This window comes from Manihot esculenta, chromosome 17, assembly GCF_001659605.2.
Source record: "Manihot esculenta cultivar AM560-2 chromosome 17, M.esculenta_v8, whole genome shotgun sequence".
NCBI lineage: Eukaryota > Viridiplantae > Streptophyta > Magnoliopsida > Malpighiales > Euphorbiaceae > Manihot > Manihot esculenta.
The window spans coordinates 27,854,136-27,882,017 of NC_035177.2; the positions used below are offsets into that span (position 1 = coordinate 27,854,136).

At 29.4% G+C, this 27,882-nt stretch overlaps 2 protein-coding genes and 1 pseudogene across 2 annotated transcripts; all 3 read left to right on the forward strand.

The window, feature by feature from the left end:
* Positions 1-368: 368 nt before the first annotated feature.
* Positions 369-6,581, forward strand: LOC110605655. Its single transcript, XM_021744294.2, has 7 exons — positions 369-950; positions 2,003-2,244; positions 2,345-2,467; positions 2,588-2,704; positions 2,794-2,976; positions 4,813-4,954; positions 6,349-6,581. The coding sequence occupies exons 1-7, from the start codon at positions 491-493 to the stop codon at positions 6,522-6,524; spliced, it is 1,443 nt and encodes a 480-aa protein (XP_021599986.1). The 5' UTR covers positions 369-490; the 3' UTR covers positions 6,525-6,581.
* Positions 6,582-17,635: 11,054 nt separating this feature from the next.
* Positions 17,636-18,303, forward strand: LOC110604917 (annotated as a pseudogene).
* A 3,466-nt stretch (positions 18,304-21,769) lies between these two features.
* LOC110604675 (MLP-like protein 28) lies at positions 21,770-22,428 on the forward strand. Its single transcript, XM_021742943.2, has 2 exons — positions 21,770-22,042; positions 22,123-22,428. The coding sequence occupies exons 1-2, from the start codon at positions 21,856-21,858 to the stop codon at positions 22,398-22,400; spliced, it is 465 nt and encodes a 154-aa protein (XP_021598635.1). The 5' UTR covers positions 21,770-21,855; the 3' UTR covers positions 22,401-22,428.
* Positions 22,429-27,882: the final 5,454 nt, after the last annotated feature.

Here is a 27,882-nt window from a genome sequence, read left to right on the forward strand (position 1 = left end):
AATTAAATTTAAAATTTTAATTTATTCGATTCTATTTACACTGTTATATCTTTTTTAAAATAAATGGATGAAGATATTAATAACAACATAATGTAAGGATTATTTAGTTATTTAATCAAAATTTTATTTATAAAATTCTATGCAATATACATAAAATAAAACATAAAAAATCAAAATGTTTAATAAAATTAAAATTTAAAAACGTTTTAATTGAGTTTCTTTAAAATAAAAGGATTATTTTTTTTAATCACCAATGGAAAGTCCACAAAGATCAGCCACAACCAGAAGATATAAATAACATCACGGTAGCCAACCACAGATTCGTCACGTGTTTTTTACGACGAAGACAAAACAGCATAAAACGACCGCGATTTTGACTGATAATTGATGCTCTGAATTGCTGGTGCTGGGAGAAATCAGGCAACGAGATTCGAATAGGCAGCCACAGACAGAACGCGGAGATTCGTATTGAAGCTTAAGCGTTCTGTTTATGGCTTCTCTACCGCCATGTAAATGGTCATTAAACACAACACCCTCTTACTCTCTTTATACTGTTAATAAATCTCCTCCTTCCTCATTTCGTTTGTGTTCTGTCAAACGACGTCGTGTGAACATACTCTCTTTGTACGATTCTTCATCCTCCTCCTCTGCCTCGTCTTCATCTTCATCTTCATCTTCGAGCTCTAATTCGGATTCTGAATTAACAAAATCAATAAATTTGCGTAATTCGACTTCGAGAAAACGGGTTGGATTTGGTAATGCTGCAAACAACGAGGTCGCTTTCGTCAATTCCGTTTCCTCGAAGCGGAATCCAAATGGATCTCAAAAGGAGCTACGGACCTTCATTTTTAAGGCCTTGTTTGGGAGGAAATCTTCGTGGAGGAGGATAGTGTTTGCGTCGACGAAAGTCAGGAGCATCATTTTGCTCAACGTCATCTCTGTTGTTTATGGTAAGTTAATTCCTTTCTCTCCTTTGTGTTTAAAAAAATTTTCAATTTCTCCGTTTCATTCCAAGAATAATTAAATGTGAGAAATCTTTTTGCCCAATCCTGAGCTAAAAAATTAGTGAGACTTCTGTTTGATTGAACAGATTTATTGCAGCGGTTAACAAATAATATTTCTACAAAAATATTAGGGTGAGAGATGGGAAATGAGAGGTGTGAATGTTGATATGGACAAGTGATAACTCAAGAAAACATCAAAACACCAAATAAGAAATAAGTATATCCATAGCAAGTTAGCAACCATTGAGGATAGAGCGGAGATTGAGATGGGTTTGACATTTTCATCATATAGTGCAATTGGATATTGGAATTGGATTTCAATATTAACAACTCATCTGTGGATAATGAATAATGATAGTTGTTGTTCTAGTTTATTTGGTGGGATGTGGTGGGTTTTTACATAAGGGGAGGGTTACCTTGTTATGCATTCTAACAGGCCTCGTAACACCGAATTGCGAAAAGAAAAGGGAGAAATTTGGTACTGATTGAAGAAGAGAAGGGTATACCTAGAATGATATGGAATGAGGGAACAAATAAGGACTTTAGCTGCTCTAGATTTTTGTATTGTTATAACCTGATAAAGTTTGGAATGTAAAAAATACTCATAAGGCAGACACCTACTAGAATGAAATTTGGATGCCGTTGAGTTGAGTTTATTCTTTTTTATTTTATTTTATTTTCTCATACATGATCTTATACTTTTGTAAAAATCAGGTCAAAATATAATGAGAGTTAGGCTAATTCTACATTTAAATTTACAATGCTTACAAGAATTGTGGCCCAGAGGTTGGTTGTTTGGCTGGTTTTGATGCACATGTGAGAGTTTATGGATTCATAGCTTGTCAAGTTGGATCCTTCATCCATTTGCACATTAATATCACTGGCAAATTGGTTATTATTAGGCCATATCTTCTTATCAGTCAATTCATTTTTTACTGTTAGAACCATATCTACTTCACAATTTTAACTTTTTAAAATGGTCACTTTTTATATTGTAGCTAGCAACATTCCAGTTGTCAAAGAAGTTGAATCAATCATGGATCCAGCAACCTTCACTGTTGTACGATTTGCTGTATCTGCTATTCCATTCATCCCATTTGTATTGCAAGCACGAGGCAATGTTAAAACCCGTAATGCAGGGATAGAGTTGGGCTTCTGGGTTAGTTTAGGATACCTGATGCAGGCACTTGGATTGATGACATCAGATGCTGGGCGTGCATCCTTTATATCCATGTTCACTGTAAGTTTCTTTCAATGTCTAGGTGTATCAAGAATAGTTTCTGGACCTGTGACAGTACCTGAAGGTACAATATTTGGCATATTTTGGGTGAATTTGTCAGGTAATTGTGGTTCCATTGCTTGATGGTATGTTAGGAGCAGTAGTTCCTGCCCGCACCTGGTTTGGAGCTCTCATGTCCATCATAGGAGTTGCAATGCTGGAATCCAGTGGATCTCCTCCTAGAGTAAGTCTTGAATTTGTGTTTTGCTAGTTGTTTCTTACATGATCTGTTAGTGGTATGATATTTGATGCTGATCAATGATGAAGGATTCTTAGCGTGTTGATGTTACTTAATTGCTTTCAGGTTGGAGATCTCTTGAACTTCTTAAGTGCGGTGTTTTTTGGTGTCCATATGCTTAGAACTGAACATATAGCAAGAAGCACAAATAAAAAGGACTTCGTATCTCTCCTTGGATATGAGGCATGTCTTATTCATATTTATTGCAGGGCAGAAATGCAGCACAGTTATCTTCATGATTGGTTTGAATAATCTTGATTTTTTACTTTTAGGTATGTGTTGTTGCTCTCTGCTCAACAATATGGTATTTTGTTGGAGGCTGTTCTGATGGCATCCAAGCTTGTGATCCATCATCCTGGACGTGGACAATGGTTTGGCATTGGATGGTAACTTTTCCTTGGATACCTGCACTGTATACAGGAGTGTTTTCAACTGGATTATGCTTATGGATAGAGGTAATCTCATATATTGTCAACATTCTGAAGAAAAACTTAAAATTTCAAAAATTTATACTTTTTAGCTTTTCTTGATTTGTTGCTTTTGTTTTCTTCCTATGTTATTTCTGCCACTTGACGTTCTTCAAATAACAGAAGAGAGACATCAATGTGAGCAATATGGTTTTCAATCTTGGTCATGATTGCTTCGTGTCATAGAAACATGATTTAACATTATGTAGGGACCAGTGCAATTGAATTTCTTTTTTGTAATGAATTTTAATGATCTTCATTCAAAATATGATTTTTTTTTTTACTTTGATTTATTATTTTTTTACTGCTGCTACTATAATTGTCTTACTTTCATAGGAAAAATGTCATATTCATGTCCAAATTAATAAATAATTAATTATTAATGGAAAAAAACTTGAAAGCAAAAGGTCGCTAAAAGAGTGGAGGGAGGGGAGGGGAGGGGAGTGTTTCAAGTAATATCATTTGCATTAAGTCTGATTTGGCTCTTAACCATTTTGGCAGCCGTTATAACATTTCAAATTAGGTTCTTTTGGCCTTTCTATCTTCTTATATTCTAATGAATTCTATCATTCCCCCTAACATTTGTAGGTTTTGTTAATCACCCGCATAGTGCCTAGTGGCTTACCAACCATTATTTATTCTTTTAGGGTAATGGTAGATGTGGCCTAATAAACTCTACAATCCTCTCTTTATCCTTCTAGGCTAGTTTCTTGAAGTTCCTTTCAATTATTTGCCCTCCTTTTAAATGATGGGTAATCTATATTATTTGTCCGTCAACTTTGGAGGATGTTATACTTTACTCCCTCATTTTTAATTTGTTACTGCAAAATCTCTAACCTATAAAAATGTTGTACAAAAATCCTTTTGCCCATTTTCTATTAATTTCTCCTGCAGAACTAATAAGTAACAGTGCCACTGTGTAAAAATAAGAAAGTAAAGAATTTACAAGTAACATTTTATCTCCTCACACACATTAAGATAGAGAGAGAGATAAGGTGGGTGATGAGAGAATGTTTTAATATTTTATGTTGCACTTTTGATTCTTTAATTTCTTATTTTTACACTATAGTACTACCACATATCAGTTCTATCAGACAAATGAATGGAAAATTGCCCTGAGTGATTTTTTTTATATATCACTTGTATAGATAAGAAATTTTTTGTGTATAGTTTTTAAGGATGAGGGATACTTATGTAATATTTTTAAAGATGGGAGAATTTGTGGTAACAAAACTATAGACGACAACTAAAGTATTGAAGTGTAACCTCTAAAATTAATAGACAACTGGTAAATTACCTTAAACGACATTCATTTATCATAATGTGCTGTTTAAGTTAGGATCCATTGTTTTTTGGGCCATGCATTCTCAATCAACTTTATGGTTTATGAATGTTTATTTCTTCAATTTGATATTATAATTCTGTGATGCTTATAGTTGAGAATTTGATTATGGCAATGCTGGTGTCTTATCAATCAAATACCAGCAGTTGTTTCTAATGTTTAAGACTTGAGACATTTTTGTATTGTTCTTTTTTCCTTTTTCTTTTTTAACTTGTAGTTTGTGAAAGTGTTGTTGAGAGTGCTACGTGAGATCTTACAACTAGGATAAACGTACTTGTCGTTGGCCTTTGTGGGTCTCTTAAATTCGCTAACAGTTTTTGAAATGTTTATGAGCTTAGCCTATGGGATGACTAGTCATCATATGGGCAGAAGGTTTCAATAGAACTTTGGGAGATTTTCCTGTTTAAATTCTCGTCTCAGATAAAGGATACCCTTTTCTTAGGAAATTGCATCTAAAACAACATAATTGGTTGATTATACAGATGGCTGCCATGCGTGATGTATCTGCGACAGAAACTGCAATAATATATGGGCTGGAACCAGTGTGGGGTGCTGGTTTTGCGTGGTTTCTCCTTGGTGAAAGGTGGGGTGCTGCTGGTTGGATTGGTGCCGCTCTTGTACTTGGTAAATAAATTTCTATCTCTGGTTATTATTCTTATAGTTTCTATTATATGATTAGAAACCATGAAAGGAAAGAGTGTTTTAATTAATATTGCTGGAAACAAATGTCAGCAAATGATCTATCTGAGAAACAGTATTATTCTTTTATTTTATTCTTTTTGTTGGAATTTCTTTGGTCAAATACAAACTTGCACACTCGTATTTTAGCCTGATAGACATCTCAACTTTAATCGTGATTTAATAAATATCTAAATTTTAAAAAACATTACTTTTAAATATCTAACCTTTAAAAAAACATTATTTTAAACACCTAAACTTTAAAAAAAAATTACTTTTAAATATAATTTTAAAACTATGGATTTGAAAAATTACTTTTAAACACAACTTTAAAACCGTAGATTTGGCAAAGTTGTGTTTAATGCATTTAGCCAAATTTCTTTCAACAGTCATGTCTCTGTTCTTTTTATCCTTGCATTCTTCGACTCTGCCTCCTTTTTTCGCTGCTGCTCTCAGCATTTAGATGAAACCCTACCAACTGCCCTCCCTTCAATTATTATCTTACTAGGAACAGCATGTGGATGCATACTACCCATCTCCTGATCTCCATCTTCCATCCCAAGAAAAAAAATTGCTTTCACACTTTTGTCACAAGAAATGCATAACCAAAAGCATGATGTGTTTGCATAAATTGGTTTGTGCACTTCTCATCTAAATGCGTATTTATTTACAAGACCGTGCAAGAGTAATGGACAATGCGGAATCTCATGCACTGAAGATTCTATAGTTTATTTTATTTCATTTTAGTTTTAATTTAGTTTAGGAAGATCATGATCTAACTTGTAGGAAATGAAGTTCTTAATCAGATTATGGCCTAGACATTTTCAGGAATAATCAAATTTCATTGAATTTCTATATACCTAAGTTATCACATTTTGGAATTTAGATTTCTTGGCTATTTCATTAGTATTATTGCAAGAATAAGAAGGCATAGAGTTGTATATATAAATATATGCTTGTTGTCAAGCAGGAAAGGAGAGGAGGAAGAGGGTGTGTTTACTTCTTTCTAATTCAATGCATTCAAGTTTTTTTTTTGTGGTATTGAAACATGTTTCTTCAAAGTTTTGCATGTGGCTAGCTGGCTAGAGTTGTAATAGAAAACAAAACAGGAAAAGCAAGAAACCTTGAAGAAGTGTGTTCTTGTCATTGTTCAGCTACAGCTACATCAAAGGACAAACTACCCAGTTACCTAGTTATTGAAATCTCTCTTCACATCTGATTCCTTGATTTATGATGTCTATTAATAAACAAACTACCCAGTTACCTAGTTATTGAAATCTCGCTTCACATCTGATTCCTTGATTTATGATGTCTATTAATAAAATGAAATATGCTTGCAGTTGGAAGCCTTACGGTACAAATATTCGGATCATCATCCCCCGGTGGGTCAAACGAAGATGAAGAGAGAAATAAAAAAGTTGATCGCCTTATGGTTTCAAATAAGCAAAATGGTTTCTCTACCTCTCCAGTTCCAATCAGTTCTAGCAAGGATCTAATTAATACATTGAAAAAGTAAGGCCCTTTCTTCTTTAAATTGATTATCAGAACTTTTTTTTTTTTTTTTTTTCAATTTGTAACAATATAGCATCAGAAATGGGTCTTAGTTTTGAAAAATCCTAGAGGCCCAAAGCCATAACATCACCATGTAACATTTGTGCATAATACTTGTTTATACAATAAAGAATGTGAAAAAGGGAGAGCTCTACAGTCAATTCAGTCATCTGTTTCATATTTTTAAGGAAAAAATCTTCTCAATCCATGGCAACTTGATAAATAGTAAATGGAGGTTTTTGAAGTTTTAAAGAACTTTCAACAACTTTATTTTAAAAACTTCAATATTCTACACAAATTTAAGTTTTTTAAATCTTGAAAAAAACTTTATTGTCCTTTATAAACACGTCCTTGTAAATAAAGGCTTAACCACACTCTTTGTCCAAAATCAACTCAGTTTTTTACCCCTTAATTCTTCATTGAAGTCTAATTGTTGGGCTACACGATCAAATTTAATCAAAATAATGGGTTAATTTAAATCAAATCAAGGTCCTAAGGGATGAAGTTCAATCTCTATCCTCAACCCTCAATCATATTAGAACTAAACTTTGGTCCACGGGAATAGTTAAAGAAAACAAATATTCGACCTTTATATCTTGTTTGGATAAAAAGAAAATAAGAAGGGAAGGAAAAAGGGTGAAAAGTATATAAAATTTTCACCCTTTAAAAAGTGAAGAAAATAAGCTAAGTCCACTCCAAAATTGAAAAGAAAATAAATAAAAAAGGATATTTAATTTTTTAGATAATTTATTACTAAGTTCCTGAGTTTTAGCCCAAAAAAAGTAGTTTCTATTTAAGGTTTGCATAAAAATTAAATCCTTAAATTTTACACCGTTAGATTATTAGTATAAAAAAAACAATTTACCATTAATTAATTTATTAATTAAGCAATACCCTTAGAGAAAGAGAAGAGGAGATAAAGAATGGGACACTATAAAAGTCTACACGATTGGCAATTGGATCATCCACCATCTCAAAAGTCTTGTTCGGAAACAGTGGTGGCCCTGTATCATGCGGCTCTTCCATCGGCTGTGGCAGGATAGTTCTCGGCGGCTGATCACCGGACTGCGACAAACATGATCCGGGATACTCTTCCTTCACCGTGTAATATGGATTCATGGATTGATCCTCATATTAGTTTCCTCAATTTGACAGTCTAGTATAGCTAAAACACTGTAAATGCATAAATTGTGAAACGATTAAAATCTATATATAGCTCTACTAGTATTTAAATTCTACTAGTATTTAAAATAAATTAGTAGAAAAAAAATTCTTGAAATATATATAGCTCTACAAGTATTTAAATTTAAAAATGTGAACGATTAAAATCTATTGATAAAAACTTATAAATTAATTACTCTTGTTTTCTAGAATATAAATTATGAAACGATAATAAACTAAGAATAAACTATTAAGAGTAGCTTTATTAATTATCATTCACCTATATAGTGTAGAGACTTAGAATTCGAGCCTCTTCACTCTATTTATTTATTTTAAAAATTATTAATATTTTATAATAAAAAGATAAAGTATTTATTTTTTAGAATTCATAGGTTTAGTTTGATAATAAATGCATTTGAATAAATCTGACATGTTTATATTCTATTCTTTTAATTTCCATTTTAAAAACATCTACATATGTTTTTGTTGCGTCAATGTCATTTTCAATATATTAGTTAAAGATCATTAAAAAAATTACCTTAAGAGTTTGCAGATTTAATTATAAAAATTTCACCGTATTTGAAAAATTAAAAAACTATTTTTAATAAAAAAATTTTAAGTCAAATTTAAAGGTAATTAAGTACCTTATTTTAAAAAAAGTTTCTACCCTTTTATAAAATTATTAAAATCTGAAAGAATTTATTAAAAAATGACATTATATATTAATTAATTTCTAAAAATAAAGGCAGCCCAAAAACAATATGAGTCCAATAATACAAGTTAAAAATAAAAGAAAAGTTGCCCAAGCCCATAAAACAAAGTCCAAAAGAAAAGCCCACTAAATAACTCTACCCGATCTCACAATCCAAACAACTCAACCTCAAAAGAATCACAAATTTTTTGGCCAATTAAATATTGAAATAAAATTATAATTTATTAAATATTTAAATTTATAAAAATGATGAGAATTAAATATAAATTAATCATGTTGATGATTTTTAATAATAAAATAAAAAATTATCTTATTTATTGTTAACTGTAACATAAATTTTGCTAATTAAATTTTAATGAAATATTAAATTTTCTTTGTCTAAGTTTTTCGATTTATAAAAATTTAGAATCCAATTGTTGATAGTATGATTACGTTATATTTAATTATTATTATTATTTTTATAAATTTAGATATTTAATAAATTATAATTTTAATTTAAATATTTAATAAGTTAACATAAATATATATTCAACCAATTTCTTTTTTAATCACACAACCAATCATCTTTTTTACCATTTTATCATATGCAGGTAAATTACACATATATTCAGCTTCCAATATATGTTTAAAACACTTATTTTTTTAATAAATAAAAAATATAATTAAAATTATAATTTTATTGAATATAAAATAATATTTTTATTAAAATATATTATTATATATAAAAAATTAATTTTCTTATAACTATTTTAAATATCTTTTGAACCGTTGATTTAATAATATTAAAATAATAATTTTAAAATTGCTACTAAAATACTGTTATCTGAATCTTAAAATATAGTAATGTAGTAAATTTTTATTTTTCAATTGAAACTTTCTTTTTCTTCTCATATGATTTTTTTTTTTGAAAATTATTAATCAAATTTAAATGATTTTAGTAAATATTTTGTTTATTAAAAAATATAAAATGAAAAATAAATGGGTTTCCTAGAGTGATCAAAGATGTAATTAAAGTAATAGTTGATGTGAACTTATTAGCCAATTTTAAAATATATATTCATAATAAAAAATTTATTAATTAATTCATATATTAATTTTATCTATTAAGTACCGAAAAAGATTATAAATTTTAAAAAATATTTAAAATATTTTAATATATTTTTTAAAATAAAAAAATTAATTAATAATTTTTTCATAATAAATTTGCCTAAATGCATCCTCTTTTACTCAACTATCATTTTGTCAGCACGCAATAAATTGGCTATCATCTTATATGGTAAGGCAGTGGCGTCATCTTTGAGTAGTTAAGATCATCCTAGATATTGACATTCTCATGGTTATCCATTTTTTTTATTATTTATAATTCATCAATATATATATTTTTTAGAACAAAGAGATATAACTAATTAATTAATTAATTAATAAGAAATATGAAATTAAAAAATCAAGAGAAATAGAAAAAAAAAACAAAAAAATATATAATTTACTGAGGAAATTTTAATGTTTACCAATAAAATTTAATTAATAATAATTTTAAAAAAGAATACTTTTCGATAGAAAGAAAGTAGAAAAGGGATATAATAATAGCATTCTATCATCAAATTATTAAGTATCAACATTACTAAAAATATAAATTTATTAATTAATTTTAATTCAATAATATTAAAATAATAATAAAATGTGAAATAAATTTAAAATATAAAAATTCAGATAAAAAATTTTAGATAGATGAAAACTGATCAATTCAAATTGAAAAACTAGATTGAATTGTTATAATTTAAAATTTTAATTTAATTTTAAAATAAAAATAGTTCGATTCATTAATTTAATTCATTAGTTTGATAATTTTGATCATATTAGTTTGATTCGTTGGCTAAAAATATTTCGTCTAAACTAAACTGAATAGAGAGCTCTTATATTAGATTTAAATTATTGGTTTTTAAATTTAAATTATAGTAAAATTTATGAAATAAAGAAAACTTAAGATGTAATTAAATAAAGTATAAGAAATCAGCTCAACCAATTTTAAATTAAATTGAACAAAATCAAATTGATTTAATTTTCTCAGCCATGCACTTTCCATAATTAAACAATTCAATTATTTCCCTTTAATTAATTAGATTCAACAGTCATCTGAACCAACAATCTATTTCTAGACGTTAAAAAATTATAATTTGTAAAAAATAAAATATATTTGTAATTATTTTTATAAACAGATTAAATATATTTCTTTAAGTTTTATTTATAATTTTGTTATAAATAGATTTAATATGTATTATAAACAAATTCTTAAACGAATTATTTTATTTGTTTGTATTGCAAATAGAATTTATATTTATAAAATATTTACAATATATTTATATTATAAATATATTTTTTATTTATAAAATATTTATAATATGTTGATATTACAAATAGATTTATTATAAATATATTTTTTATTTATAAAATATTTATAATACGTTTGTATTATAAATGGATTTACAAATCTATTTGCGAGTCGATTTATGATTATTTACATTATAAATATATTTTTTTAAAATTTATTTTTAATTTCTCTATTTCCATATATTAAATTATCAATTAATTCATAATCCATTAAACCACCTATTAAATACATAATTAAATAGATGATTTTACAATAAAAATACACATTTAAAATTATACTGAATAATAAATTTAACATAATATTATCAATAAATACTTTATTATAATAATAAAATAAGTTGTTAAGTATAATGTGTTGAACTATCAACAAATACTTCATTATAATAACTTATGTGTAATTATGCTGAACCTTCTAAAAACACCAATATTTCAAAGTATATTTAATATATTAAACATAAAAAAAATCAAATAAGAGATTCGTCATCATCTGAACCATGATCATCAGTTCTAAGATACGAAGGACCTGATGGAGGATACGATGGTTTGTGTTGAGGTTGATAAAAACATGGTAGAGGAGCTAATGCACGCTCGACCACGAGCTGACTCATAATATTGTTCAGTTATTGCGTTTCACTCTACATTATCTCATTTCCAGTTTTTATATGTGCCAACTCTTGTTTTAATTCATTAACTTTATTTGAAATTGGTGATACAGATGATACCGATTTAGAAATATGCGACTGTGACTAATAGAAAAAAATACCAATGTCCATAATTCTAAGCCATATATTCGTTGCTTCTTCTATCTGCTACTGCCTCACAATACAAATGAGCTTCATTCACTTGTGTTGGATCATTTTATTCCTCTATTGATTGTGATGCATTTGACTTCAATTACAAATAACGCTCTCGTTAACATAATATGCAATAAGTTTTTAATAACATACTTGTAAATTACCTACATGATAGATAAAAGTTGACTAAAATGTTTATAATGCATTAATAATATATTGCTTACATGACTAGCTCTATTATGTCTCTCTAGAAATTCATTTATTCCCTTCTTTTTATGAGTGACCTCAAATAACTTGTGCGGATCTGGCTTTCTTCCGAGCTATCTGTGGCTTACCATAATGTTTACTATTATTTCATTTAGATATCCTGGTGCCAGATCCACCAATCTCACTCATTCAATTCGAGACAAATTTTGAACACTTTGTATTCATTTGTGCTCCATGCCTTTTGCCATTTCTTCCGTACATAGTCAAAGTACTGGTATATTTTTTGTTTTCCTTTTCTTTACTTCACATATTAGCCCTTTATACCGATCAAAAACCTTCTTCCTTTTTCCATGACTTCATCTCGTAAAAAATATTTTTACAAAACTTTAAAGTTAATATAGATTTCATCAAATATTTTTATATTATCATTCTATATCCAAATATGTTATACTTGAACTCTTACTAATATAATTTCTTTATCTCCTCTAGCACTGTCTTCTAATAATAGCTTTTTACAATTAGACGCTCCTTAAATGTCAATATTATCCATTGTGAACAGATCTTTTATGAGTATTTTGGATAATTTTTTTAGAAAAAAAAAAGCTTAAGCCATTTTCTCAGTAGTTTGAGGACATTTACATTTATTAAAGGCATTTGCAACATTTTTCATCCCATATTCACTCCTTCATAATGGAGTAGGAAGAAATTTATACAATATTAAAAATAAACAAATTATATATATATTAAATGACAACTAAGCCCATATCACTTCTTTATAAGGAAAGCGATGCCAACAGCCTTTCTGCACCAATAGTTTGTCAGTGATCATAACATCTCCAAAAACCTTTTCTCTCTCTTTCTTTTTGTTGAAAAACAAAAATGTCATTATCAGGCAAATTGGAGGCAAATGTTGAGATTGATGCTGCAGCAGACCAGTTTCACAATGTCTTCAGTTGCAGGCCACACCATACATGCAATATGAGTCCTGGCAAAATTCATGCTTGTGATCTCCATGAAGGTGAATGGGGCAAGGAAGGCACTGTTGTCTGTTGGCATTATTTTGATGGTAAGTCTTAAATCTATTTCAATTGTGGGTTTTCTTTTTATTATTTTGAAAATTGTTAATCAAGTATAAAAATGAAAAACAGATGGATATCGCAAGGTGGCCAAGGAGATAATTGAAACCATAGATGATGTGAACTTGTCAATCACTTACAAAGTGATTGCAGGAGATCCGTTGAAGGAGTACAAAAACTTCAAGTTTATTGTTCAAGCTATACCAAAGGGGAAGGGTAGCTTGGTGCACTGGACTATGGAATATGAGAAGATCCATGAAAATATATCAAATCCTAATACATTAATGGAATTTCTTATCCATTGCACCAACGATATTTATGCTCATCTGGTGGAATGTAGAAGGAATAATCATGAATCATGCTATATATGCTATGATGTATGATCTGCGTAGCAATTAAATAAGTGCTCTATAATGAAGCACCCGTGATTACGGCATCTTTACATATGAATTTTTACTTACAACGTATCAAATCTTAAATCTATGTTTGTGTGTTTTAATAGTACTATTTATACATCAATTTAAATTTTTGATTTCCAATCAATCATTGCTCATTCGAACTGATATGAACTTATTTCTCCAACTTTCTATTATAAAACATTGTCCCTCTATCAATTATATTTTGTTTAATATATTATAAGAAGTAAATAATAAGTGTTATAATATTAATTATTATTAATTGATTTTAAATTAAGAATCTGCAACCATAATAGATAAAAATAAAAGTTTATTTTTTATAAAAAAGAAATATATTAAAATATATTTATAATATCTCATGATAAAGAGTAAGATGACAAATAAAATTATTTTAAACCAAACCATCTCTGCTCAATTTTTCATTTTATTTCATTTCTATTTTATTTTATAATTAAACCTTTTTTTCAAATAATTTGATCTGATACATTATTATTTGTAATTTTAAAATTTTTTTTAGGTTCGAACTCTTATATCATACTCAAAATAATATATTTTAGTGCATGAGTTTATTTCATTATTTTTTCTTTTATTATTATTATTTTTAATCTTACTTTTACTTTTTATATTTTTTATTCTTAATTTTATTATTTTCTTTTTTCTATGATCACGTTGCAGCCGAACGTCACCCTCTTTATGACTCTCAAAGGACGGTCAATCAATCACCCACTCTTCCTCCATTGATATTCGGCGAGTCAAGATTTTCATTGGACGAAATTGAGTAGAACAATTAAATATTTCTTTTTTTGGAAATGCAGCAGAACAATTAAACGTTTTTTTTTCCTTTTTTAGCAAATGCAGCAGAACAATTAAAGCGTTGATATGTATATAAGGAATAAATTGTATTATAATGTGCAATTTTTATTTTTATTTTAGTTTTTGGGTCAGCATGTTGCAGCTCATAAGTGGGGTTATGTTAAGATTAGAAAATATTTTCCACTATTTATTAGTAATCGAAAATTTTTAAAAGTATTGATTAAAAATATTTTTAATAAAAAACAATTTAAGTCAAATTTAAAGGCATTTACTTTAATTTTAAAAAATGTTTCTACCCTTTTGGAAAATTATTAAAATCTGAAACAATTTATTAAAAATGACAATATATATTATAATTAATTTCTAAAAATATATTTATAACGAAATTACAAAGTCTTCCTCATTTTGTGTGAATCTATGATCATTAAATATAAATTAACTATATGATATTGATGATTTAAAATAACATTAAAAATTTATTTTATTTACTAAATAAAAAAACATTTTATTTATGAATAAAAAAATATCTTTATTAATTAATTTCAGGACTGGAAGTTTTTAAACCGTACAATAAATATTTGGTCATAACCTTACATCACCTTAACACAAAAAATAAAATAAAATAAAATCTATATGGAGATTTCATATTTATTTAACCTCAATAATTCAGAAACACCTTTTTACAAATATTATATGCGATGAAAAATCTTATCACTCACTATTATTGCCTTTTTTTTAAATAAAAAGTATATTATAAAGTTTTTTTTATAAATAATTATTTTATTAATATATTCAGAAAAAACTTAATGCACCATGTTGATACTAACTTAAGTTAGCATGCTTTTTCGCATGCATCCAATTTAAAATCTTATTATTAATAAAATATATGCTTTTATTACAAGTGATTAAAAGAAATCTTATCACTCAATATTATTGCCCTTTTGCTGAATTCTTGGAAGCATCGGGCACTGTCTCAAGCAGGTAAGGAGGTTCTCTTGAAAATAGTCCTCCAAGCTTTGCCAAACTATGTGATGAGCTTATTTTTACTTCCTCAGACTCTTTGTGATGAACTGCAACGCATGATGACTAGATATTGGTGGAGTAAGGGGGCGGATCAAAATCGGGGTATTCATTGGCTGGGTTGGCACAGAATGGCAAAGCACAAATCTGATGGCGGGCTAGGTTTCAAAATTCTTCATAAGTTTAACTTGGCCATGCTTGGGAAGCAGGGCTGGCACATTATCAACAGGCCTCAGTCCTTAGTGGCTCGTGTACTTAAGGCCCGCTATTTTTCGACACAATCTTTCTTTGAAGCTCCTTTGGAAAGTAACCCTAGTTTTTTGTGGCGCAGCATATGGGAAACTCGGGGTCTGATTTGAGCTGGGGCTTACTGGAGGATTGGGAATGGTCAGTCAGTTTCAGTCTGGGGGCAACCCTGGTTGAGAGAGCTGCCTGAGTCCCTGGTTTCCACAACCCCTCCTTTGAACTATGCTAGAGTTGTTGTTTCAGATCTCATAATTAACCACAGATGGAATGAGAGTTTAATTGCACAAATGTTCAACGAAAGAGATAGAAGTTGTATTTTGAACATCCCTCTTAGTCTTTCATCGTGTTCTGATACATGGTGCTGGAAATTCGAGTCCAAAGGTCACTATTCGGTTAAGAGTGCATATAGGTTCCTGGTTGATGGCTTTCAACATAGGGAAGGGAGCGAGATATGGAAAAGGTTCTGGAAAGCTAAAGTTCCCCCAAAAGTGCTCAATTTCTGCTGGCGGGCTCTAGTTAATGTTGTCCCTTGCCTCTCGTCACTTCAGTCCAAGAGAGTCCCAGTTGATCCTTCATGCCCGTTGTGTCATGTAGCCCCTGAGAATGTCTTGCATATTCTGATTCAGTGCCCTTTTGCTCGCAGCTGCTGGTTAAGCTCGCCGTTGGGTTGGCATGCGCCTTCTGCATCTTCTTTAAATGAGTGGTTTTCTTTAGCCTTCTCTTCTGCTTCTGTGGAAAATGCCTCCCTTATGCTAATGATCTTATGGGCTTTGTGGCAAAATAGGAACAATGTTGTATGGAAGGGCCAGGGTCAGACTGCGAGTGGTGTGTTCTTCATGGCTCTGAATTTTTTGCAGCAATAGAAAGCAGCCCGGGTCGTGTCCTCAGTAAGCATCATTGTCGACCCGGCTCGCTCGATCTGGTCTCCTCCGCCGCACGGTTGGATCAAGGCAAACATTGACGCCTCTTTAAGCTTGCAACGAGGTTCGGTAGGTTTCGGTTGTGTAATCCGGAAGGATGATGGGAGTTTTGTGGCTGCTAGAGCATGCTCTTTTTATAGCCAGATGGATGCAAAGTGTGCTGAAGCTATAGCATTCCGGGGAGCATTGAGCTGGATTAAAGAGTGTGGATGGGATCGAGTTCTTTTCGAATTGGATGCTCAGGTACTTGTGATGTCAGTTAATTGTGTTTTGTTAGATGATTTATCGTCTTTTGGCCTTTTGGTTCAAGATTGTAAACTGCTTTTATCTAGTTATGAGGAAGCAAAGTGTATTTTTGTTCATAGATCTGCGAATGATGTCGCTCATGTTCTAGCAACATCGGCTTATTCTGAGTCAGGTCAAGGAGTTTGGATTGATATCCCTCCTCCTCATATTGTTTCTTTGTTCTCTTTGAATTAATGAAGTTTTCTTGTTATTTCAAAAAAAAATATATATATATTATTGCCCTTTTTTCTTAATTTTTATTTAATTCCTCCAAATAAAAAATACACTTTCACAAATATTGTATGTGATTAAAAAAGAAAATCTTATCTGATATTATTGCCCCTTTCCTCAAAATTTTTATTTTATTAATATATGCAGAAAAACTTAACATAGTCAATATTTCTCTTCATACATCCAATTTAGAAATTAACATTTTAAGTGGAAAAAAAATATATAATTTTTAAAAATAATACAGAAAGAGCTTGGAGGGTCTACAAAAGTTAAAATTAAAATTTAATTAAATTATGCAAATGAATAATTGAATTATTTACATGCTTGAAATTAATAAATTTTATTTTGAAGATTTATCAGAATAAAAATAGTTGCATTTAAATGTTCAATTAGAATAAAATACTTAATTCATTTGATAAGTTATATTGAGAATGATATTCCCCCAATTTGATATTAGTTTAATTATCAAGCATTTTGACTTATATTATAAACTGATCAAATTAATTTATAAATTCTAAAAGTTAAATGAATTATTTATTTATAACAATATAATAAATTTATAAGCAGTTTATTATAAAAAATAAGTGAGTCTTCTAATATTTTAATAAGTAAATAATAAGGTTGATTTAAACTAATTAGTTAAAGCGAACAACTAAAAATTTATTTTAATTGAATATTTAAATAAATAATTACTAATAGATATAATATTTTATATTATTATAAAACAAAATTAAATATATTTTTATATAAATTTTTTCTATTTATTATTTATATTAATATAATTGAGTAGAAAATTAAATATCTCAAATGACAATTAGTCTCATGCCACTTCTATATAAAGAAAGCAATATCAAATGATTTTTTGCACCATTAGATTCTTCGGTTATCGTAAGTATCACAAGAAACTCTTTCTTTTTATAAAAACAAAAATGACACTGGTGGGCAAATTAGAGGCTGATGTTGAGATTGATGTTCCAGCAGTTGAGTTTCATGACGTTTTCGGTTGCAGACCACATCATGTATCTAATATGAGTCCTGACAGAATTCACGGTTGTGATCTCCATGAAGGTGAATGGGTAAAGAAGGCACCATCTTTGGTATTATTCTCATGGTAAACCTTCAATCTTCTTCAATTCAAACTTTTATTTTTTCTATTTTCTCCTGAAAATTATTAATAAGTATATATATAAAAAAAAAGATGGATCTCGCAAAGTGGTAAAGGAATTAATTAAAACCATAGATGATGTGAACTTATCAACCACTTATAAATGATTGACGGAGATATAATGAAGGAGTACAAGAGTTACAAGGCTACCGTTCAAGCTACATCCAAAGGAAATGGCAGTTTGGTGTATTGGACCTTAAAATATGAGAAGCTAAATGAAAATATACCAGATCCTCATACATTAATGGAATTTCTTATCCATTGCACTTAAGATATTTCTGCTCATCTCATGAAATACCAGAAGAAATGATTATAGAATATGTTAGGTTCTGATGTATGATTTGCTTAATAATTAAATAAGTTCTCTATAATGAAGCACCAATGTCAGCGACTTCTTTATAGAAGAAATGATTATAGAATATGTTATGTTCTGATGTGTGATTTGCTTAATAATTAAATAAGTGCTCTATAATGAAGCACCAATGTCAGCGACATCTTTATATATAAACTTATATTTACAACGTACTAAATTTTAAGTCTATATTTATGTATTTGTTAATGATTATGTTTCTTTTTCTTAGTATCTATTTAAAATTTTGATTTCCGATCATTGCTCTCCTACTTATGTAAGCTTTTTTTTCTCACTTATTACTAAAAGAAATTGAGAATTCAAATTCTAATGGGTAAGGAGCACATCACAGGGCAAAAACAAACTCCAGTAGCTTAAAATTTAACATAGAATGAAAAATTAACCTCAAATATATCCATATCTAAGAATCTCTTTGCTGTTTTTTAGACAATAAATAATTAATTAGTAGTATCTATCAATCGATCTAGTTAATTTTTATGAAATTTTTGATCGATTTTAAGTTTATTCAAGTGTGTCTGATAATTAATTATGATAAATAAAATCAGAAACCATGATCTTATTCATACATATTGTGATAGACATCATAATTTGAGGCAGGATTTAGATTCTATTTATTTATAAAAAATAATTATATTTATAAAATATTTTTCATGAAAAATATTTAGAAAAATAATTTAATTTTTATTTTTATTTTTTTTAAAAAAATTTATTATCTTTAAAAATAATTTAATGTTTTTATCAGTAAAATAGTTTTTATTAATTATTTCTTTTGAATATTCTAAACATAAAAAATTGAAAGATATTTTCGCCGCTTAATTTCCTCTGTGAAATTCATTCAAGCTAGAAGTAGCATAGCACTTTTAGATTATAATATATATTCACATTTTCATTTATTAATTATATATATATAAATTAAATGTGAGATTTACTATAATTTAAAATAATATATTATTTATTTATGTATCAGATTTATATATTAAAATTTCCTTAGAATTTTTCATCAAATAATGCTCAACTCCTCTATGAGTTATGGCACCCTCTTTGAGTAGCTAGAAATACCTAATCTTATATAAAAAATAAATATTTTACTTAAACTTTAATATAAATTTTTTTATTTAATTATCAAGACTAACTGGCTTTTATATATGAATTTAAATAATTTAAATTAAATTTTAACTAAATTTTAAAATAAATTTAACACTAAAAAAGAGATAAAATCTAAATTCATAATTTATCTTATTATTTCTATTCGTAGTAATTGTTTTATCTCGCTAAATTTAAGTACTGTGATCAAGAAATATATATTTAGAATTGAGTAATATTTAATTCAAATCAAAAAAATTAATCGAACTGAATTAATTTAAAATTTTAATTCAATTTTTTATTTATTTCAATTCGATTTGATTTTTAATTTTAAAAATTTTGTTATTTCAGTTCGTTTTGGTTTTAATGAAAAAAAAATTAAAAAAATCGAATTTAACCGATTAGTGATAGCAGTATATTATTTTCGATAATATAGAAAGATTATATTATAGTAAAATATTCTAATTAAATTTTAAAATATTAAAAATAAAATATAAAAAATAAAAAATTTATTAAAATTTCAAACCGATCAAATGAATTGAATCAAATCAAATTAGATCAGTTCGTTTCAGTTTAATTTCTGACTAAAATCGATTCAGTTCGATTTTTATAAATACCAAAATTTCAATTTTCAATTTATTCGGTTTGATTTGATTTTAAATCAAACCGATCTAATGCATTATTACTTGAATTTCAATTGAATTTTTTTAATTATTTTATTTAGTTAAATAAGTCTATTTAATTACCAATAAAATATATGGAAGGATTTGAGATTTAGGTAAAGAAATATTATTAAGCGTTAGTTATTTTACAATTCCATAATGGAAGGTTGATAGGAATTTGAAGGGGAGAAATCGAATGTTGAATTATAATTCAGGAATTAAACTATTTGATTTATAAATAAACAATTATTTTTATTAATTAATTTCAGTTCAGGACTGAAAAGTTACTTTATTTAAACCATAAAATAAATATCTACCCATGACTTTCACATTTATTTGTCCCCAATAATTTAAAAACACCTTCTTACAAATATTGTAAGAGATTAAAAGAAATCTTAATTATCACTCATTATTATTGCCCTTTTTTTAAAATTTTTATTGTACTCTTCAAAATAAAAAGTATATTATAAATTTTTTTATAAATAATTCTCATATTAATATATTCAGGAAAAAATTATTGATAATCAAAAATCTAAAAAATAGGGTTTACAATGCGTTCTGTAAGTTTAGTCTGAGAGGAGGGTGTTCTTCCCCTTTTATTCCTTTCCTCTGCCTGTCAGTGACGTGTAATGACCTTATTTTCATTGGGCCACCTGTCTCTGCCATACTACGAGAGTATCAAATCTCTGTCTCATGCATACCTGCCATTTAATTCTCCTCTGACCTACCAGGCGGATGGGCTGGCTGCGTTTCCTTCTCCGGACTGGATCGGAAGATGAGAGTAGGACTGGTGCCCCAGGGAGGTCTGGTCTCTGGGCAGATAAGGTTGGACCGGCTTGATTGAGGAATCTAAATGAGGTCCGGTCTTAAAACTGGACGGGCTAAACCTGTCCCATGCGGGAGACTCAGAAATCTTTGAGCTGTCATTGTGGGCCTAACCTTAGATCAGGTAGTGAAATCCAACGGTCATCAATTATCACAAAAAACATTTCACCTTTATTTGCCCTCAAACATTTGAAAATACACTTTCACAAATATTGTATCTGATTAAAAAAAAAAAAAAAAATCTTATCTTATATATTTGCCTTTTCAGACATAATACTTTATTTTATTATTCTCATATCATCATATTTTAAAAATAACTTTATTAATTATTTTATCGAAATTCTTCACTATAAATTTAAGGATCCATTTGTTTACCCTTCTTATAAGTTAGATTAATCAATTTTAATAAAATTTTATTTTAATTAAATATTTAAATAAATGATTACTAATAAATAATAATTTTGTTTATAATGTATAAGTATAATATTTTATATTATTATTATAGAACAAAATTAAATATATTTTTATGTAAACTTTATTTATTTATTATTATATTAATATAATAAATATAAATTTATTTTGATGGAAAGCTGATATATTAAAATATATTTAAAATCTGTGATGATAAGGGACCAACAATATTTTAATGAATGAAAATTATTTAAGGCATTTACAATATTTTTCATCCCATAATACACATTCTAATTGAAATTACTCAAAATAGTCGCATCTGCATAATTGAGTACGAAAATATTTCTATAATATTAAAATAAATAAATATATATATAAATGAAAATTAGGCTCATGCCACTTGTATATATAGAAAGCAATGCCAAAGGACTTGATGCATCATTAGATTCATTGGTGATCATAAGCATTACCAAAAACTCACTCTGTATCTTTCTTTTTTCAAAAACTAAAAATGACACTATGGGGCAAATTAGAGGCACAGTTTGAAATCGATGCTCCTGCAGATCAGTTTCATGATGTCTTCAGTTGCCGACCACACCATATATCCAATATGTCCCCTCACAAAGTTCAGGGTTATGATCTTCTTGAAGGTGAATGGGGTAAGGAAGGTGCTATTGTCTGCTGGAAATATTTGCATGGTAAGCGTTTAATCTTTTTCAATTGTAATATTCTTTTTTCTTTAAAAAAATTATTAATCAACTATAAAAATGAAAAACAGATGGGTCTGCCAAAGTGGCAAAAGAGATAGTTGAAACCATAGATGATGTGAATTTATTAACCGTCTTCAAAGTGTTCGGAGGAGATTTGTTGAAGGAATATAAGAGTTTTAAGTTGACTGTTCAAGTTACGCCTAAGGGAAAGGGCAGCGTGGTGCGCTGGACTTTAGAATACAAGAAGATCCATGAGAATATACGAGATCCTTACTCCTTGCTAGAGTTGATTGTCAACTTTAGTAAGGATGTTTCTGCTCATCTCGTGAAAGGCCAGAAGAAATGATCATAGAACATGCTACGCTCTAATATGTGATTTACGTAATAATTAAATAAGTGCTCTATAATGAAGCACCAATGACAATGCATCTTTACATATGAACTTGTATCAATTTAATAATTACGCTTCTTCTATCGATATCTATTTAAAATTTTAATATCCAATAGATGGTTATCGACTTGATTTAAATTTATTTTTTTAATTTTTTATTATAAAAAATTAAAAATTTAAATTTTCACAAGTAAGAAATATATCATATACAAGAGTGAACTCTAGCAACTTAAAATTTAACATAGAATGAAAAATACTCATAAAAACTTACCAATATAAATTATGATATTCATATTCAAGAATTTCTTCACCGATCGTTTCTTCTGTTTCAAACAATAATTAGTAGCATCGATCAAATCTAATTTTTCTAGGATTTTTAATCAATTTTAAATTTATTGAGGTGTGTTGAAAAATAATCAACTATGATACGTAAAATTAGAAGACTATAATATTATCAAAGCACACTGATGTATATTTTAGAGGATTTAGCCTCCTTTTATTTATAAAGAATAAATATTTTAAAAATATTTATTATAAAAAATATTTTTTATTAATTAATTTTTCTCAATATTTCAAATATCAAAAAATTTAAAAACATGTTCATTCAAACAAACCACTTAATTTCCTCTTTGAAATTCACTTAAGCTATCATATATATCCATATTTGTGTATATCAAATAAATAGTATTACAATATATTTTTATATAAAATTTTCTATTTATTATTTATATTAATATAAAAAATAAAAATATGCAGCAATTGCGCAGATATATATATATATTGTTTAAAATAAAAGAAGAAAACATAAATTTATTTTTATTAGAATGAGATATATAATTATTTAAGGCATTGTAACATTTTCAATCCCATAACACAAACCCTAATTGAAATCACTCACAATAGTCAATGCTTCATAATTGAGTAGGAAAGATCTCTACTATATTAAAAATACATATACGACAACTAAGCTCATGCCACTTCTATATAAGGAAAGCAATGCCAAAGCTGCATAAGCATTAACAAAAACTCTCTCTCCATATCTCCTTTTTCTTGAAAAGCAAAAATGACGCTATTGGGCAAATTGGAGGCAGATATTGTGATCGATGCTCCAGCAGAACAATTTCACGATGTCTTTAGTTGTTGCAGACCACACCATGTATCCAATATGAGTCCTGATAAAATTCATGGTTGTGATCTCCATGAAGGTGAATGGGTAAGGAAGACACTTTGGTAAGCCTTAAATCTTTTTCAATTGAAACTTTCTTTGGTTTCTATTTAGGGTTTCTTTTTTCTTACTTCTGAAAATTGTTAATCAAGTATTAAAATGAAAAACAGACGGATCTCGCAAAGTAGCCAAAGAGATAATTGAAGCCATAGATGATGTGAACTTGTCAACCACCTTCAAAAGTGATTGAAGGAGATCTATTAAAGGAGTATAAAAGTTTCAAGTTGATTAATCAGACTAAATTTAGATCCATTTATCATGTTGTTATTAATGTTAATTTGCACATTTTCTGTCTAATTTTGTGGTTTTGATTTTATATTGCAGAAAACAGTGTAAAAATGTAATTTGGTGAAAATGTTCTTAAAACTGCATAAAAGAGGATAAAGGAGAACAAGTAGGGGTGAGCATTCGGTCGGTTCGGTTCAAAACCGAACCGAACCGAATAAACCGAAAACTGAAATTTTAGTGTTTATGAAAACTGAACCGATTTTGGTCAGAAACAGAATCGAACCGAACCGGTCTGATTCAGTTCGATTCGGTTCGGTTTGATCGGTTTTGATTTTTAATAATTTTTTTATTTTTTACATTTTATTTTTAATATTTTAAAATTTAATTAAAATATTTTAATCTTAATATAATTTAATTTCTCTATATTATTGAAAAAAATATATTATTATCACTAATCGGTTCGGTTCGGTTTTTTCAGTTTTTTTTTATCAAAACCGAACCGAACCGAACCGAAATAACCAAAATTTCTGAAATTGAAAACCGAACCGAACCGAACCGAAATGTATAAAAACCGAACCAAATTTTCAAATCGATTCGGTTTGGTCAGTTTTTTCGGTTTGAACCGAATACTGCTCACACCTAAGAACAAGCATGGTTTGCCCAAACCTAATTGCAGCTGAAGTGAAGATAAATAAGGAAAGTACAACCAGCAGAGTAATTTGAAATTCAAATTTTAAATCTTACAAAAGTCTTTCCTTTATTAAAAATGTGAAGATACCTTAGCATTCAATTCAGTCTATTCAGAAAACCAAATTTCAAGAAGATGCACTTGCCTCCCAAGAATTCAAAATTTAAAATTTAAAATTTAAAAGAGGCTCCACCTCAATAAGGAAATCTAGGGCAACACTTTCAGCTATAAAAGGATCACAAACAAGCAAGAGAACTCTTCTCCACACCTTCTGACATGGAGCAACTAGCCTTGGATTTTATGGTAGACTTGGACCGGGGCTAACTTTTATATTTTAATTATTATTTTTGGATATTTTGGATATTTTCATAATTTTGCACATTAGAGTTTTGTTTCTATTATAAATAGCCTCCCTTAGCTATTAGAAAGATACTTTTCAATCTTTGAAAAATTTCAATAAGACTTTTAGTCTTTCATCCTATCTTTTCTCTTATTTCGTCTTAACCAAACGATATTCTTTGAAACTAATAACTTAAGGGGTTATAAGGATGCAAATATCCCTCTGGAGTTATAAGGCTGGATGCCATGTGCTAGAGCTGTGGAGAGATAAGGTGTATTATTGTAAATATGTTTAGTTTGAATAAGTTTTAGTGGTTAGGATCCCACGGGTAATGGGTTTGATTACCTGAAATAGCTCAGTCATTTTCTCCACTTTCTCCGCTTTCTCCTATTTAGTTGCTACAGCAGTTGTTATTATTATTTTATTTAAAGCAGTGTATTATAGCTCATTGTAGGATTGGAGCTACATTCAATATTATATTATTCACTTCTTCATAATTTCTTGCTTGGTATCAGAGCAGGTTCTGTCCGCTCCCATGGCTTCTCCTACTTTGAATGTAGCTAATTTCGTAACTCTAAAACTTAAACAGACAAATTATCCACTTTGGAGAGAACAGGTCCTGAGTTTAGCTGAGAGTAAGGAATTATCCGATCACCTTGTGAGGGATTTTCCAGAAGATCAGAAGTTCGACCCTTCTCCAAATCCAGTTCCAGAAAATTATCAACCACAACAGTCAGATGCTTTTAAAACTTGGCAAAAGTCCGATCGATTGCTTCGAGGGTGGATCTACGGGACTCTCAGTGAAGAATCTCTGGGACTTGTCATCGGATTAGAAACTGTGAGAGATGCGTGGAGTGCTTTGAAAGAAGCCTATACTCAAGACTCACAAGAGAGAGAGTTTACCCTTCGACAACAGTTAACGTATTTTCGAAAAGACGACAACAACTCTATAACAGAGCACTTACGCTTGTTTAAAGAGATTTGTGACAATTTGACTGCAATTGGTAAAAAAGTGCCCAATGGTGAGAAAGTCTTCTGTCTTCTCACTAGCTTAGGTCCATAATATGAGACCTTCACCACTACTATGCTCAAGCCACCACGACCTAACTATAATGAGTTAGTGTCACAATTGAAAAATCATGATCAACGGCGGAATTGGTTCTCAAGTCAGACCAATATTTCGCTGGAACAGATCGCGTCACATGTAGCTTTCTATGGGAATCAACAGAAACACACAAATCCCAGCTCAGATCGACGCTCCAGTTTCGATTCGCAAGGACGAGGATTTTGAGCCCAGCAGACCCGAGGTCAGAATCAGAACAAAGGGGGGTATTCTGCCCAACGCCGTCCACCACCACCAGGCCAGAGGCGAATGACACCGGCTGAACGGGAACTTTATAGGGATGAAATTTGTCAATACTGTGGCAGAGAAGGACATATTGCTAAAATTTGCTGGTGGGTTTCTAAAGGACAACGTGAAAGCTCTCCACAAGCTCTTGCAGCTCTCACACTCGACAATGGAGTTCACGATGTCGACTGGGTAGCTGATTCAGGTGCGTCCAATCACATGACAGGTAACAAACATTTGTTAAAAAATATTAGTAGTTATCTTAGGTCTGATTCTATCACAATCGGAAATGGTGCGTTCTTGCCAATTGATGGTATTGGTACATCTTTTTTGAAACAAAAGTATAATCTGCCTCTTTCTAATATGTTGTCTCTACCTGATTTAAAACAAAACCTGTTGTCAATTAGTCAACTAACTGATGAGTATCCAGTAAACTGTGAGTTCTCTAATATTTCTGTTTGTGTTAAGGATCGGGAAACAGGGCAGGTACTTCTGAAAGGGCCAAGGAGGCTTAATCTGTATACATTATCTGGAATTCCTAAGGCCTACTTCTCAATCGGTTTAAGGCTGGTACTGCTGAGCTTTGGCATCAGAGATTAGGACACCCACAAGCTTCGGCTGTTTCTATTTTATTCAATAAAAATCTAGTTAATGTAACAGGTTCTTTGCGTTCTAAGTTTTTGTGTGATAGCTGTCAGTTAGGCAAATTAAGTAAAATGCCTTTTAGTGCTTCTGAACATACTAGTTCTTCTGTTTTTGATAAAATTCATTGCGATTTGTGGGGACCAGCGCCTGTTATTTCTTTTGCTAAGTTTAAGTTCTATGCTTGTTTTGTTGATGATTTCTCAAAATATACCTGGATTATTCCTCTAAAACGGAAATCTGATTTCTTTGCTACTTACTTGGCATTTGAACAATTTATATTGCGTCAATACGGAAAGCAAATTAAAGTTTTTCATTCAGATGGAGGAGGTAAGTTTGTTAATAATGCTTTGTCTTCTCATTTTCTCACACATGGTATTAAGCATCACATTTCTTGTCCATATACTCCTGAGCAAACAGGTGCCGTTGAACGGCGACATAGAGTAATTCATGAATTAGGATTAACTATGATGTATCATAGTCATGTACCTTTATATATGTGGGTTGAAGCATTTCAAACAGCTGTCTTTCTTTTAAATAGATTACCTACTACTATTTTAGGAAATGAGACTCCTTTTTATATGCTTCATGGTTTTCATTTTGATTACAGTTCGTTGCGTGTCTTTGGTTCCAAATGTTTTCCGTACATTTGGGACTCTAAGGCACATAAGTTTGATCCAAAGTCTTGCTTATGTGTTTTTGTTGGTTATAGTGAGAAACACAAAGGGTATAAATGTTTTAATCCTAGATCTAAGAAATTTATTATAAGTCGTCATGTGTCTTTTGATGAGGCTATTTTTCCTTTCAAATCTACTTCTGCTGATCCATCTTTTGCTCTTCAAGTTATGAATTCGTGATTGCCTGCTTCTTCTAGTTTATGTACCGACTCTGATGAAAGTAATCAAAATGAGACTGTTTTTCCTTCTTTACAGGGGAGTGTGCCTTCTGAGATTGCTACCTCGCCAG

Bases quoted from the DNA above. Each gene is read 5' to 3' on its own strand.
- LOC110605655 (XM_021744294.2), top strand. From the start codon at position 491: ATGGCTTCTCTACCGCCATGTAAATGGTCATTAAACACAACACCCTCT. The intron at 2,468-2,587 runs GTAAGTCTTGAA...AATTGCTTTCAG, and splicing joins CCAGTGGATCTCCTCCTAGA to GTTGGAGATCTCTTGAACTT. The intron at 2,977-4,812 runs GTAATCTCATAT...TTGATTATACAG, and splicing joins GATTATGCTTATGGATAGAG to ATGGCTGCCATGCGTGATGT.
- LOC110604675 (XM_021742943.2), top strand. From the start codon at position 21,856: ATGACACTATGGGGCAAATTAGAGGCACAGTTTGAAATCGATGCTCCT. The intron at 22,043-22,122 runs GTAAGCGTTTAA...AATGAAAAACAG, and splicing joins CTGCTGGAAATATTTGCATG to ATGGGTCTGCCAAAGTGGCA.